General features: G+C 42.9%; 1 protein-coding gene across 1 annotated transcript in view; it reads right to left on the reverse strand.

Annotated features, from left to right (window-relative positions):
• DOCK2 (dedicator of cytokinesis 2) overlaps positions 1-18,237 on the reverse strand; it is a 489,427-nt gene that overhangs the window by 437,931 nt on the left and 33,259 nt on the right. Inside the window, exons 10-14 of the mRNA XM_026660847.2 lie at positions 14,559-14,694; positions 12,742-12,817; positions 10,730-10,806; positions 10,242-10,367; positions 7,436-7,560 (exon numbers count right to left, since the gene is read on the reverse strand). Of these exons, the coding sequence (XP_026516632.1) occupies positions 7,436-7,560; positions 10,242-10,367; positions 10,730-10,806; positions 12,742-12,817; positions 14,559-14,694 (540 nt within the window). The remainder of the gene's footprint in view (positions 1-7,435; positions 7,561-10,241; positions 10,368-10,729; positions 10,807-12,741; positions 12,818-14,558; positions 14,695-18,237) is intronic.

Raw genomic sequence — 18,237 nt, forward strand, 5'->3', positions numbered from 1 at the left:
ATCACCCCAAGTTTGATCAATGCTCATCTCCACTCATTTTATCACAAGGGTTTTTAAATTCTAGGCTGAGGCCATTTAATGGCCTGAAAAGACTCACACAGTACAGCCAGGGATCCCGCACATAGGGTAGCTAATTCCCTGTGCTGAGGGGCAAAAAGGCCAAGCTCTCACTTCTGCCTCTATTTCTAATTGGGGTGGGTCTCACCACCCATCAAAAATGTAGCATCCCTCACTCATGGAGCATCCCTCACACGTGCACATTAAATACACACTAAATTACACATGCATAGTACTTGTTCTCGACTGTAGCTGCAACTGAAGCTAAGCTTGTACATTGTATTCAGGGGCGGCTCCAGGCACCAGTGCACCAAGCGCGTGCCTGGGGCGGCAAGCCGCGGGGGGCGGCCTGCCGGTCGCCGTGAGGGTAGCAGTCAGGCTGCCTTCGGTGGCATGCCTGCGGGAGGTCCGCTGGTCCAGCGGTTTTGGCGGCAATTCGGCAGCGGGTACGCCGAAGGCGCGGGACCGGCGGACCTCCCACAGGCATGCCACCGAATCTGCGTTAGCAGAGGACCGCCCACAGACATGCCACCGAAAGCCGCCTGACTGCCGTGCTTGGGGCGGCAAAATACATAGAGCCACCCCTGATTGTATTGGCTGACAGACATTTATAAACATCAGATAGCAGTGCACCGTTTAACCTAACCACTTCATACCTTATGAAGTCATTCTTTTAAACATGTGACAAGAAGGTTATAATATTGATACCAGAAGAGGAGTAATGAGGCTTTATTTCTGGGTTGTAATGAGCAAATATAGGCATGTGCCTAGGTAGGTCCATCTAAATTAGTAGAAATACATATCCCCAAAGGGTGTTTTATAATGCACCATTCTCACATGAGTTGTTTCAATGTATTCTGTGACATTTACTTATAGAAGGTAACCTTCTCTCTTGTTTGCAGAAATAAATCTAGTGCCAGTTTTTTCAATTTAAACTAGTTTGATAGCTAAACTCAGCCATAACTTCCCTATTTAAAGAATGAAATCATGGATGCTTCAATTCTTTGTTGTAACTCACTGAAAATTAATTGATACTACTTAATGTGTTTATTGTGGATTGGTGTTCTGTATTGTGTACTAATTCAGCTTTGCTATATTTGTTATATCTAGATAAAGCAGAAGTCCAGTTATCTTCCCAATGTTTATCATGTGTTCTCAAGTTTATCTTAAATGAACAGATACGATTTTTTGTGTAATTAAGAAGTTTAAAGGAGTTATGCCTAAAAAAATTGCTTGAATTGAATTGACTTGACTTAAGCTGCAAATATAGACATAGTGATGTGTTTTGTTTCTCATTCGGTTAGGGAGAATGTGCATTAATAGGCCTGGTCTACACTAGGCTTTTATGTCGAATTTAGCGCCGTTACATTGAATTAACCCTGCACCCGTCCACACCACGAAGCTATTTAGTTCGACATAGAGCTCTCTTAAATTCGACTTCTGTACTCCTCCCCAATGAGAGGAGTAGCGCTAAATTCGAAATGGCCATATCGAATTAGGCTAGGTGTGGATGGAAATCGACGCTAATAGCTCCGGGAGCTATCCCACAGTGCACCACTCTGTTGACGCTCTGGACAGCAGTCCGAGCTCGGATGCTCTGACCAGCCACACAGGAAAAGCCCCGGGAAAATTTGAATTCCTTTTCCTGTCTGGGCAGTTTGAATTTCATTTCCTGTTTGGACATCGTGGCGAGCTCAGCAGCACTGGCAACGATGCAGAGCTCTCCAGCAGAGGTGACCATGCAATCTCAGAATAGAAAGAGGGCCCCAGCATGGACTGATCGGGAAGTCTTGGATCTCATCGCTGTGTGGGGCGATGAGTCCGTGCTTTCAGAGCTGCGCTCCAAAAGAAGGAATGCTAAGATCTACGAGAAGATCTCTAAAGCCATGGCAGAGAGAGGATACAGCCGGGATGCAACGCAGTGCCGCGTGAAAATCAAGGAGCTGAGACAAGGCTACCAAAAAACCAAAGAGCCAAACGGACGATCCGGATCCCAGCCCCACACATCCCGTTTCTACGAGGCACTGCATTCCATCCTAGGTGCGGCCGCCACCACTACCCCACCACTGACCATGGACTCTGAGGATGGGATATTGTCCGCGGCCGGTTCCTTGTCGGACATGTTAGCGGACGGGGAACATGAAGAAGGAGATGAGGAGGACGAGGCAGTCGACAGCGCTGGCACCGCTGATTTCCCTGACAGCCAGGAGCTCTTCATCACCCTTACCGAGATCCCCTACCAACCGTCCCCAGCCGTTAGCCCGGACACAGAATCAGGGGAAGGATCAAGCAGTAAGTGCTCTAAACATGTAAACATTTTTTTTTAACAGAACGGGAATATTTATAATATTAACAATGGGTTTTTCCTAAAGTGCTTTAAACATGTAAACAATTATCTGCAACAAAACTGGAATATTTACAATAGTAACAAAGGGTTTCTCATGATTTGTCTGCCTTAGGCTCTTCACTATTTAGTCCCAAGTATTTAAAAAAAATTTTACAATGTCCGGTAATTCATGATTCTGCTGCCCAAGACGCTCCACTCTTTAGTCCCAGTGCACCTACGCGAAAATCCGGTCAATATGGCCGGGGATAGACGCGAAATCCTCATAGGAGAACTCCTCGTAGGTCTCATGGAGGTACATTTCCAGCCTGTTCATCAGGTTCCTGGGTAGGGCGATCTTATTGGGCCCTCCGTGGTAGGACACGTTTCCCCGCCACGACACAATCAAGTATTCTGGGATCATCGCACGGCAGAGCATGGCAGCATACGGCCCTGGTTTTTGCATGCTTTCCCTAAGCATGCGTTCCTTCTCGCTGTCCGAGATCCTCATGAGGGTGATGTCACTCATGATGCACTGCTTTGAATTAGGGAGGGGAATGTTAGTATTGGGACTGCTTTACAGCCACGCGGTGGAGGGAGAGGGGCAGCATACAGGGATCTTTCCCTGGGACAGCCGCGAGGGGGTGGGACAGGGGCAGAGTTCATGCTGTCCTGATTGCTGGCAGCAGAGACTGGCATTGCTTTCAATGTGAAAGGAGGCCAGTGCTACTATTACAGTTTTAAGCAGCCACAAGTCTACGGCTTACCATGATTGCCCGCTACAGAAGTTCAGGTGTCCTGCCCCGCTTCTCAGATAACTGCAAGACCACTGCAAGACCCCAGGCACTGAAGGCGAGGGCCGAAAATTTGACCTTGTCCTGAGTGCGCATGTGAGAGGTGCAGTGCATGGTCTTGTTCACAGAGAAAGACTAGGTTCTTTGTACACAACTTCATTTATCTGTCTCAGGAATTCACTCCCTTTTTCCCATTCCCACAGACACATCTGCGACTGTCTCCCAATCCAGCCTGTCAGCACACTCCCAGAGGCTAGCGCAGATTAGGCGGAGGAAGAAGAAGACGCGGGAGGACATGTTCTCAGAACTAATGGGCTGCTCCCGAGCCCAGGCAGCCCAGCAGACACAGTGGAGGGAGAACTTGTCACAAATGCACCGAGCAGTCATGGAACGGGAGGAGAGGTGGCGTCAGGAGGACCAGCAGGCTACTGAAAAGCTGCTTGGACTAATGAGGGAGCAAACGGACACGCTCCGGCGCCTTGTGGATGTTCTGCAAGACCGGAGGCAGGAGGACAGAGCCCCGCTGCAGTCTATCTCTAACCGCCCTCCCCCGCCACCAAGTCCCACACCCCCCTCACCCAAAGTACAAAGAAGGAGGGGCGGCAAGGGCCGTTAAAACTTTCAGTCAACCCCTGCAGACTGCTCTAGCACTAGAAGGCTCTCATTCCCCAAAATTTGAAAAGTCCTTTCCTACCCACCTCACACAAGCCCCCGTGCAAGTTTCACCCCCCACGTTTCATGTGTGGTTCATAATAAAATATTCGTTTCTGTTAATTACTGTTTCCATGATTTTCTTTTGGAGGAGAGTCTGTCTGAAGGGGGGGAAGGGGCTTGGTAATTGGACAGGACAGTCACCTTTAGCAGGGTACAGAGGCGGGGTCAGGTCCAGCATCAGGACACATACACAGTGCAGTCACTAGTTACCCTGGTCAGTCTGGGAGGTGGTTTTCATGTTCTGTGGGGGGGCGGGGGTTGCTCTGTGACTTTGTGGCGGGGGAGGGCAGTTACAGATCTTATGCAGCGGTCCTTATCCTGGATCACAGAGCCACGCAGCAGGGGATCTGTAACCCTCCTCCCCCTGCCAGAAAGTCACATAGCCGACACATACACGCAGTTCCGCCCAGGAGTGCTGGCAGGCTCCGTTGAAACAACCAGTCCACCACTGCGGAGCCTGTCATTCCTGGAGTTTAGAAGCATCATTTGCATCAGAACACTAAACCCGCCCCCCGCCACAGTCTGCGTCCCCGGTTTAAAACATTCCCGCGAAAACAGTAATAAAGACAACGGTGTTCATTAACTAAATAGAACTGATTTTATTTTTTGGGAAGGGGGTGGAGGGGGTATGTAACTGGAGAGGATAGTCAACATGAACTGGGTAAAGAAACGGGGGCAGGTTCAGCTTCTGTGTCCACAAACATAATAGTCAACGGTTACCCTGCTCAGTCTGGAACCTTGCTTTCAAAGCCTCCCGTATGCACAGCGCGTCCCGCTGGGATCTTCTAATCACCCGGCTGTCTGGCTGGGCGTAATCAGCAGCCAGGCTATTTGCCTCAACCTCCCACCCTGCCATAAAGGTCTCCCCCTTGCTCTCACAGAGATTGTGGAGCACACAGCAAGCTGCTATAACAATGGGGATATTGGTTTCGCTGAGATCACAGCGAGTCAGTAAGCTTCTCCATCTCCCTTTGAGACGGCCAAAAGCACACTCCACCACCATTCTGCACTTGCTCAGCCGGTAGTTGAAGAGTTCTTTTTCTGTGTCCAGGGCGCCAGTATAGGGCTTCATGAGCCAGGGCATTAGCGGGTAGGCTGGGTCCCCGAGGATCACTGTAGGCATCTCCACATCCCCAAGAGTTATTTTGTGGTCCGGGAAGTAAATACCTTCCTGCAGCCGTCTAAACAGACCAGAGTTCCTGAACACGCGAGCGTCATGAACCTTGCCCGGCCATCCGACGTTGATGTTGGTAAAACGTCCCCTATGGTCCACCAGTGCTTGCAGCACCATTGAAAAGTAGCCCTTTCTGTTAATGTACTGGCTGGCCTGGTGGTCCGGTCCCAGGATAGGGATGTGAGTCCCATCTATAGCCCCACCGCAGTTTGGGAATCCCATCGTGGCGAAGCCATCTATGATGACCTGCGCGTTTCCCAGGATGACTACCTTTGAGAGCAGTACCTTAACAATTGCGTTGGCTACTTGCATCACAACAACCCCCACGGTAGATTTGCCCACACCAAAGTGGTTCGCGACTGACCGGTAGCTGTCCGGCGTTGCAAGCTTCCAGAGGGCTATGGCCACTCACTTCTGGACAGTCGGGGCTGCTCGCATCCGGGTGTCACTGTGCTTCAGGGCAGGGGACAGCAACTCACAAAGTTCGAGGAAAGTCCCCTTCCGCATGCGAAAGTTTCGCAGCCACTGGGATTCATCCCAGACCTGCAGCACTATGTGGTCCCACCAGTCCGTGCTTGTTTCCCGGGCCCAGAATCGCCGTTCCACAATATCCACATGACCCATTGCCACCGTGATGTCCTGGGCGCTGGGGCTCGTGGTTTCTGACAGCTCTGTGCTACTCTCCGACTTCAGGCCCTCACGGCGGTGCCGTAGCCTCCTCGCCTGATTTCTCTGCATCTGCCTCAGGGAAAGGTGTATGATAAGCTGCGAGGCGTTGAGAACGGCCACAACTGCAGCGATGGTCGCAGCGTGATCCATGATCGCAGTGCTGTGGCGTCCGCGCTGTCACTGACCAGAAAAGTGCGCGAACCGATTTCTCGCCGGCGCTTTCAGGGAGGGAGGGAGGGCGTTAGTGACGGACGGATGACGACAGTTACCCAAAAGCACCCTTGACACATTTTATTACCCAGAAGGCATTGGCGGCTCGACCCAGAATTCCAATGGGCAGCGGGGACTGCGGGAACTGTGGGATAGCTGCCCACAGTGCACCGCTTCCAATGTCGACGCTTGCCCCGTTAGTGTGGACTCACAAAGTCGAATTACTGTCCTTAGTGTGGACACACACGTTCGACTTTGCAATATCGATTCCACATATTCGATTTAAGTGAAATCGAACTACCCTCGTAGTGTAGACATACCCATAGAGTAGGATAGAAAATTTAAGTTACGATGTTATTTTATTTCTGGATATTTAAATATGTTCATTTTATTAAGTACTGTATTAATGAGGAGGTGCCTAGACTTTGGGATAGGCACTGTTACAGAAAATTAAGTGAAGACATAAAATAGTGCCAGGTTTCCAAAAGGACTTCTTCCTAGCTTCCACTTGCACATCCCCAAACTTGCACTTATGGGTTAACATCGTTACTTGCAGATGCAGGCAACAGAACTTAGAACTAGAGATCCAAAACTCTTTGGGGTGTCTTTCTCCTTCATTTTCACATGACTGATGTGCACACAAGTTTTTGCATGTGCAAAGTTACATGCTCACTGCTGGAGGCCACATTTTGATGTTTGGCCCCATAATGAAGATTTGTTTCATCATACATGCATTAACGTGAAGTTTGATAAATGTGGGCCAAATTCTCAATTCTGCCAGTGTAAGGCTTTTGACACAGTTAATTGCTCCAGATTTACAGTATCTTAAGAAATGTCACTGCTTTCACTCTTCTGAATACAGCATAGTTCCAAAAAGAATAGCATAAAGCCCAAAACAAAGTGGAACAAAATCTTCCTAAATGTAGGACAGCTGTTAATGTCTTGAGACAAAAAAAGCTATACAAAAAAGGAAAACAGACACCATGAAAAAACTTGTAAATATTTATGTTGCATATGTACAGACAGACACACACTCGTCCACATTGCTACCTTACTTAACTCAAGCAGACTATCCCCACCCAAGAGATAAGAATACAGTCTTCGTGTCCCATTCCTGCATTGGCTTGTTGTATAATGGAGATGGAACATTTAGTTTAACATAGCAATTACTTTACTCTTCCAGGAATCCCCATGAGGAAATATCTAGAGTAAAAGTGGAGTCACAGTCAATAAGAGCAGATCATCTGTTTGCTTGCTAGTCAGAACTAAAAGGTCAGCAAGCGTCTTTTATGGGTTTAAGCACATTACTTAAAGCTTTTATGAAGTATAACAATTCCAGCATGACAAAACTCCTCAATAGAAATAGAACACAAATGTACTGCAGGATATTACATTACAGTGTTATTCAAAATTCATGTGAAGTGTAAGGCTTACTTCTAAGATGTGTTTAACATTTTCATGTTTAATGCTAATGGAAAGACAGACAAAACTTACTGGTATCACTTTTCCTTCTTCATCACAGACACACATGATCACTTCCACATTTCTCTGGGTTGTTTTATTGTATTTATCAAAATCACCCGTAGTCAGTGTAACATAAATATCATTTCTTATATCCCCTATGACAGAAATGCAAAAGGTTAGAAAGCAGAATAAAAATATATTATGAAATCAAAGGGAAACCCAAGCGGGTTTATTATAAGTAATAATGATTACTTACATACTCGTCTCACTATGCTGAACTATATTAAATGAAGTTAAGTTCATTCTAAAGAAAAGTTTAAAGTGTTCTGCTTTGATATTTTCATTTGATCAGATTTTATAGGCTGGTCTGAAATGAGACAAAATGTGTTTCCTAAAAGGGAACTCGTCTAACTCACAGACTGCAGTGACACCTTCTGGTGAGGTGAAGTTAAGATGCTGTTGCTCAATTTGACTAACAAGATGTGAGATTCTGTTTTTCCCCCAAATGGGAGCTTTATAAAACAGCTCTTTTTGTTTTCCTCCTATGAACAAATTGAGATGTCATCAAAACCGTAATGCCACATACATGCCAGTCTGGATAATCTGAACCAAGAATTTGGCTTTAAATAAACATTCAATAGCCTGACTTCATACATATTGGTATTTTAACTGGAACAAAAGCATAGTATGAAAGTCAAACAACTAATAAAAGCTGTAAATAATTCCTTATCTACACAGTGATCATGAAAGCAATTTATGAGAAACATGGTACTTACTCTTAGAATCATAGAACCATAGTGTTAAAAGGGACTGCAAGACTCATCTAGTCGACCCCCCTGCCAAGATGCAGGATTTGTTGTGTCTAAACCATCCAACACAGATGGCTTTTTGAAAACCTCCAGTGAAGGAGCTTCCACAACCTCCCTAGGCAGTCTGTTCCATTGTCCTATTGTTCTTACAATTAGGAAGTTTTTCCTGAGATCTAATCTAAATCTTCCATGTTGTATAGTTTGAACCCATTGCCTCTTGTCCTGCCCTCTGTGGCAAGAGAGAACAACTTTTCTCCATCTTTTTAGGGCAGCCTTTCAAGTATTTGAAGACGGCTATCATATCACCCCTTAATCTCCTCTTTCCCAAACTAAACATACCCAGTTCCTTCAGCCTTTGCTCATATGGCTTGCATTCCATCCCTTTGATCATGTTTGTTGTTTGCCTCTGGATCCTTTCCTTTGGCAACCAAAGTTGGACACAGTACTCTAGCACAGGCCTAACCAGAGTGGAATAGAGTGGTACTATTACCTCCCATGACTTGCATACCATACCCCTGTTAATGCAACCTAAAATTGCATTGCTTTTTTGCAACAGCATCACATGATTGACTCATGTTGAGGTTGTAATCCATGACAACTCCCAGATCCTTCTCAGCAGTACTGCTGCCAAGCCAGTTATCACCCATTATGTATTCATGCATTTGGGTTTTTTTCCTTAAGTGTAGCCTTTTTTGAATTTCAGTTAGTCATCTATAGCCCAGTTGTCCAATCTATCCAGATCCCTTTGAATTTTAGTTCTATCCTCCAAAGTGTTGGCAACCCCCCTTGCTTTCTGTGAAAATATGATCAATATGCTCTCTATTCCTACATCCAGGTCATTAATATAGATGTAAAATAATACTGGACCAGAACAGATCCCTGTGGAACCCCACTTGAGATTTCCTTCCAGATATCATTCCATTAAACAGTTACTCATTGTTTGTGGTTGTTTAACCAATTATGTATCTACTTAATAATATATGCATCCGAAGAAGTGGGTTGTAGCCCACGAAACCTTATGCTCTAATAAATGTGTTAGTCTCTAAGGTGCCACAAGTACTCCTGTTCTTTTTGCGGATACAGACTAACACGGCTGCTACTCTGATACTTAATAATAGTTCCACTGGGCCACATTACTCCAGCTTTCTTATCAGAATGTCATGTGGGGACTGTGTCAAAAGCTTTGCTCAAGTCCAAGTATATTATTTCCACATTTCCCCCATCCACCAAACCAGTCACCCTATCAAAGAAGGAAATCAAGCTGGTTTGGCATGGATTTGTTCTTAGTATATCCACACTGGCTGCTAATGATCACCCCTTCATCCTCCAGGTATTCACAAATTGAATGTTTTATACATTGCTTTAGTAGCTTCCCAGGTACTGAGGTCAGACTGACTGGTCTATAGGTCCCTTGCTCCTCCTTTTTGAAGCTGGGCACTACATTAGCCCTCCTCCTGTCTTCCAGGACCTCTCCTGTCATCCATGAATTTGCAAATATTATTGCCAGTGGCTCAGAGATTTTTTCAACTAATCCCTTCAGCACTCTGCAATGACTAGCATCAGGCCCCACTAACTTGAATTAATTCAAATTAGTCAGAAGATCTTAAAAGTTCTTTATTTATCCCAATCTGCATCCCTTCCTGTTTATTGTCTATGGTAATTTCGCTAGTCGTCCAGTCACATGTTCTTTTTGTGAGAAGACTGAAGCAAAGTATGCATTGAACAGCTCTGCCTTCCTATCATCTTCTATCACCAGCTCACTTTCTCCACTAAGCAGTGGGCCAACACCATCCCTGATCTTTCTTTGTCTTCGTTTAAGTATTTTTGTTTTAAATGATTTATCCTTACATTTTTTCCCTAAGTAATTATATTTCACTGATTGATGTAAACTTCTAATATTTAAATTAGAAATCACTCTGAAGTGTACATTGAAGTAAGCTGCAAACTAAATATTACGGATATTTATACTAGGCTTTATAGTGAAAAGGTGAAAGTCTATTTTCAGTGCAGAACAAATCACCTCCTACCTGGCATGATTATTTCAGGGAATCCCAGCTTCCTTGCAACAACTGTTGTCCTGTCAACAAGATGCGGGTAATCCTTCCTAATCTGACTCATGTCTCCAACAAGCATTTTCATAGTTACCCACAGACCTATAGAAAAAGTGTGTGATTATGTAATTAACTTCTTTTGAGTTTACTTTGAATTAAGTTACCATTTTTCTCTCCTCTAGAGAACTGCTTAGTCATGTCACCTTTCCCACCTCCCCAGCCAAAAAACAGCTACTACTTAGACTATAACTAAAGCCACTTTTCTCAGTGGGACAGGTGCTTATCTAAATAGCCTCTAACTCCCCCCCTGCCAAAGATTTACATTCATCACTGTCCGCTTCACAGTATATCTAGCCCAATGACTGAAGTACAGGGACTGATTTGAAACCCAGACTCTAAAAAAATATGAAACCAAGATTTCTAAATACAATTTATTGTTTGCTTACACACAAAGACTACTTTACCTTGCCCGCCACTGTCTCCTTTTGATGCTGTGACTTTGCCTAAGAGACTGTGCAAAGAATCATTCTCTGCCACCACCCTAAAGGAAAATAGAAAAAAAATTCCTAGTAAGCACTGAACATACCAAACAATTAAGAAAGCGATAAGGCCAATGCCCTCAGTCATTGCTCTTTACAACTTTATTATTTACCAATCCCCATCACTATGCACTTAGTGATCATCCTTCAACACACTCTTGGTCTGTATTTGCAACTACTTAATGTTACCACAATTCTCTACATTTAATATAGGTAATACCATGAATATTGAGATAATGTCAAAGACAGAACTGAAATGTCTTCAAAGACAGCCCCTGAACAACACATTCCAGAGCTGCTGAATAGTTTAAGATGGTAAAGCTGATGAACCACAGACTTTAGTATTGCACAACAAGGTACTTCTAATCTATTATGTGGATAAATTAATTCTTTTTAGGATTGAACTGTTCTAGTTCTTTGGTGGCAGAATCACATCAGGATTGGCAAGACAAATATGAAGGCTTCTCCTTTAATATTTTGGCCAGTGTCAGTCAAAGAGTTTCTCAGAATTATTGGGGAGCTACAGGCCACTACCTATGCTCTATGCACTACCTATTATGATCTTCTGGCATATGGCTTCTGATGGCACAATGACTTAGATATTGGATAAGTGATGTAGCAACTATCACAGCAGCATCATTCTGAGACATCAATAGCATCCACCATCAAGACTGTAAAGAGGGCAGTCCATAACCAGATGTCATGCTCTTTGCTCTTGATACTATGATGATGAGTATAAAACACTAAGATAGTGTTGGACCCATGTCCTTTCTGGATGTTAAAGCCCAGTGACCCTATCCAGGCAATTATACCACAATCAGTGTCTTTGTACCGAAGTCCCCTAAACATTCTAGAAGCAAGTACACCAAATTATACTCAACCTGTTCATGGAGGTAGCTAAACCTTACGTTGTATCTGAGTCTGTCTGGAGTGAGACAAAGTCTCCCCTGCCAACTCTGTGCTGCATGGTACAGATTGTGTCTTGTTGCAAAATCAAATGTTTTTGATATGTGCGGTAATCCTAATGGGTTCAATTAGTGCCTTTTCCAATACAGTTTTCTTCATCAGAAGCCAGAGTTGCATTAGAACCCCCTTCCCCTTCCCTCTACTATTCAGTTCAGGAATGCTTCTTCTTGATACCCAGCTCAAATGACACAGATGAAATTGTTTAAAAAAAAAAAAAAGTGAAGTGGGGCCAATGCTTAAGTGCTTGGCAAACTGGCATATTCTCCACAGAACATACAAACACTTGCGGTATTATGCAGAATGCCATTCAATAACTGTTTCCCATGGGTACCTATACTTCAGGCTATATCTCCATTTAATTTATGTGTAAGCACCAAGTTCAGAGTCAAAGATTGCCTTGCATTGCAATTGAAATTTGAACTTCCTTTTTCAAAATTCAGTCACCTTTCAACTTGTTCGGTAGCCCAACTTCGCAGCTCCCTCAAACTCATGACATACATACGGTATTTACCACCTACAATCATGGAGCCCATTGTCTAGAATGGATTGGTGTACATTCATATGCTTTGGTTCTGTTTAACAGGTCACAATGCTGGATGAGTGTGGAGTGAACACATCAGTTTGAAATCGTTTATTCTTAGTTGATGCCCTATGAAAAACTTCCATGTCTTTGTCACATTTCATGTTAATAAGCCTGCATCCTGTAGTATTTTTTCCTTGTGGCTACATTTATGAATATTGAAAGGGAAGGGGGGTTTGCTATCTTATTAATATTTTTCACTCATGTTCCCATAAAATTTCTTGTTTTCTTTTTAATACTTCAGACTGTACTACATTGATGTTCATATAATGCACTTAAAATCACTTTATCTGTAATAAAGAAAAGATCCATGACAAGCTCATGGACATAGACAGAAATTTTTGCATGTAAAATGAATTTTTGTATTGTAAAAAATAAATTTGACTCTTACGGGTGAAAGGGAATGAAATGCTGCTTCTCTTCATCACTTTCCACTTTACCTTTTATGGTATCTGTAATATCCATAACTAGAAAAGTAGAAATAAAATTCATTGATATATAACAACATGAAAATTATTCCTTTCTCTTACTAGCACAACCTACATTAAATGCATAAATTGTGCTTCAGGACAGGTATGCATTTTAGGATACGATTTTCAAGGTTATTAGATGGAAAGGTATCATACAATGGTATTTCATCAGTTATTGCTAGCAATGTAAAGTACAATATACAGTTGATCTTTACCAAAAAAATTATTTACACTCAGTTGGGGTGCCATACGTTGTACCTTACCCAAGGAGATGAACTTCAATATGAATGGAATTGAAGCTGAAGCCTTTGTTAAAACCTAATAAGTTGAACTCTGTGTGTGTATTGGTTTAGAGAGAGAGAGAGAGAGAAAGAAAGAAAAAACCCTTTTCCAGGCGCTATGATATAATTTTCCATGTAGAAATGGTTTATTTTAATTCTGATTCTCCCATTAACTGTTTCCAATCAACCCAATGGCACTGGAGCTTAGTTTTCCAATATGTAAGTTGTCAGTTGTACAGTTTTCTATTTCATTCTTCATTTTAATATTGGGGGGGGGCCACAAAAATGTCTAATTCTAGTTTTGAAACCTGATGCAGTAGCACCCAGAAAGAATGGACACTTACCCTACAATATTTGCTGTTCTTTGAGTTGTTTTAGTCAGCGTTGATACCACTGTAGTTGTGCATGAGCCTCATGGACACAAGGCCAAAAGACTTTTTTTTTTTTAAATATCAATGAGCATGAGCATGAACTCTCTATCTCTGCAGGCTCCCATATGAAGGTGTAAAGGGCAATACTTCCTCAGTTCCCTTGCGACTCAAAGCCTATGTTCCAAAAAGCAGGGTTGGAGAGCAAGTTGCAGGATCCACACTGATGACATCTCAAAGAACCACAGTTGCTGTAGAGTAAATGTTCTCTGTTCTTTAAGAATGTGTCAGTGCGGATCTCACTGTAGGTGACAGGCAAGCAGCCCCATGCTCTGGGTGTCCCTAAACCTGTGGCTGCCAAAAACAGCCTCATATGGAAGCTGTTTAGGGACACCCAGAGCATGGGGTTGTGTTCCAGGCCACCTTGGCTAATAGCCATTGATGGACCGCTGCTCCATGAATTTTTCTAATTCTTTTTTGAACTCAGTTATACTTTTGGCCTTCACAGAATCCCCTGGCAATGAGTTCCACAGGTTGACTGTGCATTGTGTGAATTACTTCCTTTTGCTTGTTTTTAAACCTGCTATCTATTAATGTGAACAACATGGGATAGATCACTCGATAAATTGCCATGTTCTGTTCACTCCCTCTGAAGCATCTGACACCAGCCACTGTTGGGATGCAGGACACTAGGCTAGAAGGACCATTAGTCTGACCCAGTGTGGCCATTCTTATGTTCTTAGATGATATAGTGCTCTGCTCATATTCACTGTAGACAGGATCAGGCTCTTATATTCTGTGAGATGCTGCAAGCTGCACAGCTCGATATACCTCACACATTAGATTCCTGGAGAATTTTTTTCCATCAGTAATTACTACAAATATTTAAATATGCTTTCATTTACTACATATTTTATTCAGGTGTTTAATCAAAGGCATTCTTCCATTTTAAGGTTCATCTTAATGCTTTTTTTCTCTGCCTTTAAATAATCAAGTTTTTAAATTTTTCATTACAAAAAAAGAATAAATGTAAATGGGCTGTGATTAGAAGCAAATGCTGCTAATAATTTTAAATGAAATGGTTGTCACCTGCCACACCAAAAGGCCGACGCAATCCTTGAGTGCATTTTTTCGTATTGCTATCTTTTAGATCCATTCTTCCAACCCGGACTATTTGACAAATCAAATAAACTTTGTCTCGGTTAAGATCTTTGTTTCCAAGATCCTAAAAATAGATGACAAAAGAGAATTATTAAAATATGACCATTGACATTCTGCAGCAAATAAAATTTCAACAGGGCCCCTAGTTACAATACCAATTGACAAACAGCAGAAAAAGAAACTAAGCTAGTCAGGGAAGGAAAGCTATATGTTTTAACATGGTCCGAACAAAGTTGACACTTTAAGTGATATGAAAAGGTAAGGAAAGAGAGAGAGAGAAAGGCATTTCCACACGGCAAGAGCTACAGGACACAGAGTATCCTGATATTATACAAAAGTCATGAGTATGGGGAAACAGAAGAGGCCAGTGCTAGAGAACTGGAAGGAGATGGAGGAAGAATAAAGGAGAGAACCATCAAGAAGTGTTTATCATCATTAGTACAAACAGGAAATCACCCATCTCTACTGCAGTGGTTTTCAAACTTTCTAGGCTGCGTACTCCTCTCCAAATAAAGTAGTCTACCGTATACCCCCATCTGAGATAAGGTCATAATATACCTAGGATTAGATTGCCAAGTCTTACTAAATAAATTGCTTTGTTCCCCATTACAGGATTTTTCTCACGCATCCCAGTTTGAAACCCATTAAGTGTCTCCATTAATTCAAAGAGACTGGCAGTTGTAAAACCCATCAAATGCAGCTGCTAACCCAGCACCCTGAATAATATAACATCCCTGCCAGCCAAAAGTTACACGAATAATCATCTTCCTTAAGACCTCTACCCCAAAAGCCCAGACAACTCAAGCCTCCTCAAGTGTCTGAGCAAATAGATGGGCTCTGCAGTGTTCCCTGAAGGTGAGTGAATATGGGCTAATTTCAGATCCAGGGGCATGGGAAGAGTGATCTCAAGTCCCTCTCCTTTCATCTAATGAGACTCAGGACTGAAGATCTCCACTGATCCCAGTTGTGGCAATATTACATGGGGGAGAGGCAGTCCCCAGCAGAGAGTCTCCAAAACATTTAGGGCTTTCTAGGTCAACAGCAACTCAAACTCTGCCAGAAATAATAAGCAAACCACACTGTTTCTGGAGCATTGGTGTTATGTGCTCATGATGCATAATAACCAGTCAAATATTTGCACCATCATCAGTTTGAGCTGATTTAATTTAAGCTTTAATTTACAATTACAATAAAGCTAATGTATGGTTTAATTTACTACATGCATTTAAGTAGTCAACTCACAAGGTTGTAAAGAAGTATTTATCATGGTATTTTGGCCCACATCCAGAGAAACAGCCTGACTGCAATTTGGGAGTTCAGTCAGAAATGGAACGTAAAGTTGTTGCTTCTGATGAGATTAGCAATCTTTGCAATGTATTCTAATGTTACTGAAAGCTAAAAAAATTATCCTCACAGCACAGCACAAAACTGCAAGTCAGTAAAGTTTCAGAAACCGTGTAGGATAATCATCCAAGAGCTTGAAAGCTCATGCAAACATCCTGAATCTTCAAGACTGGGGATATATTGTGAGGACAGACTCCGTCATTAGATTTCTTGCACTTCCACTTACAACAGGAAAGGAGAGGATACAGTTATTGTTTAGTGGTTGCCTGGTAGCAACTAATATCATTAGGATTATAAAAGATTTGAATTTATATCCTTGTTCCCCTGTGTCTCACACACAGCAAGTTTTCATGAAGTCATTTTTGGTTTGAAAGTTTCATGTTTTTGGTCCATAGCTAACATTTTAAAGCCAAATCTCTTCAGCCATTTTTCAGTTCTACAAAAGTGGGGAAAAAATATCCACTTTCTTTTTTCTTCTCCAAATATGACATCTCTGACTTACCAATCACTGGATGGAAACTCCACATGTAACCAGTTCCAATTTAGAAGCATATCCAAGGCAAGTTTGGAAAAAAAAATTGGGACAGGGAGTTGGGAATGTATACCCAACTGAAAATAAAATCATTAAGCATGGTCAGAGTCATCTGCAAAGTTTTCTGCCTTCCCTAAAAGGCCAGCTCCCTTTATGACATCACAGTGTAATTATCAGAACTTTCTAGTCTAGAAAGCTCTGGAAGCCCAGTCCTTCCCTGAAATCAGGGGTTATTTGCATGAGCAATAATATGTCATTTGAATGCAGCAAAATCATTGCGTTAACATCAGAAACAAGGAGAACACTACAAGAATGGAAAAGCTACAGCTCCCATAATTTTAGGAGATCTCAGCCATTCTTTCTGCTCCCTAGAAGTTTCATGCTTGCATTGAAATAGTTTAATTCTGTGTCAAACTTTTTCAGTTGTCAATAATCAAGGCTAAGATTTAGCTGGGGTATTTTTAGTAAACATCATGGACAGGTCACAGGCAATAAACAAAAATTCACGTCCCGTGACCTGTCCATGGCATTTATTATAAATACCCCAACTAAATCTTAGCTACTCCTGGCACCATCATTGATGAGCAACCAATTGTCTCCACCCCTGACAACTGTGTGTCAGTGCTTGAGTCTCTGCGAAGTCCATTCATGTCCATTCTTTTATGTTGTCAATCCATCTCTTCTTCTGTCTACCTCTTCTTCTCTTCCCCTGTACTGTCCCTTGGAGGATGATCTTGGATAGGCCAGATGATCTTGTTACATGGCCGTACCACTTCAGCTTGCGCTTCTTCACGGTCGTCAGGAGGTCTTCATGTGACCCAGTGCATTGAGTGATGATGTTGTGGACCTCTTCATTAGTGACATGGTTGAAGTAGGAGATGCCCAGAGTTTTACGGAAGTATATCATCTCTACCACCTGTATTTTCCATTCAAGTTTTGCCATAAGGGTCCACGTCTCACGCGCATGTAGAAAAACGGAGATGACCAATGCATGCAGCAGTTTCAGTTTGGATTTTAGGGAGATGTTCTTATTCCTCCAAAATGGCTTTAGCTTTGCCGCTGCTGCTGTTGTTTGCATAGTTCTTGCCAGAATTTCTGCCTTTGATCTTTCATCAGTGAAATACTTGAACTGTTTCACTGTCTCCAGCTCTTCTCCACTGACTGATATGTTTCAGGGTGGTAGCCATGTTAGTCTGTATCAGCAAAAACAATGAGGAGTCCTTGTGGCACCTTAGAGATGATGAAATGGGTTTTAGCCTACGAAAGCTTATGCTGAAGTAAATTTGTTAGTCTCTAAGGTGCCACAAGGACTCCTCGTTGTTTTTGCTGTTTTGTCATCAGCTTAGTTTTATCTGCACTGATTTCCATGCCGTATTTTGCAGAGGTTTCATCCAATCATTTCACAAGGTTGGCAAGTTCATCATCACTGCCTGCCAGGCCATCAATGTCATCAGTGAACCGAAGATTTTAGATTATTCGCCCCCCAATACTGACTGTGCATATGTGATCCTCTAGGGCATCAGTCATTATGCGCTCCAAGCAGATGTTGAACAGTGTGGGCAAAAGAAGGCAGCCTTGCCAGACTCCAACAGTGGTGCAAAACCACTCTCCTACTGTGCCATTGACGAGAACTGCACTGCTGGCCTTGGCATACAGTTGTTTAATGGTAAGAATAAGCTTACAACCAACATTGTACTTCTTCATGGTTGACCAGCGAGCTTCATGCCACAT

This window comes from Terrapene carolina, unplaced genomic scaffold (genome assembly GCF_002925995.2).
Source record: "Terrapene carolina triunguis isolate 2854851 unplaced genomic scaffold, T_m_triunguis-2.0 Scaffold838, whole genome shotgun sequence".
NCBI classification, from domain to species: domain Eukaryota; kingdom Metazoa; phylum Chordata; order Testudines; family Emydidae; genus Terrapene; species Terrapene triunguis.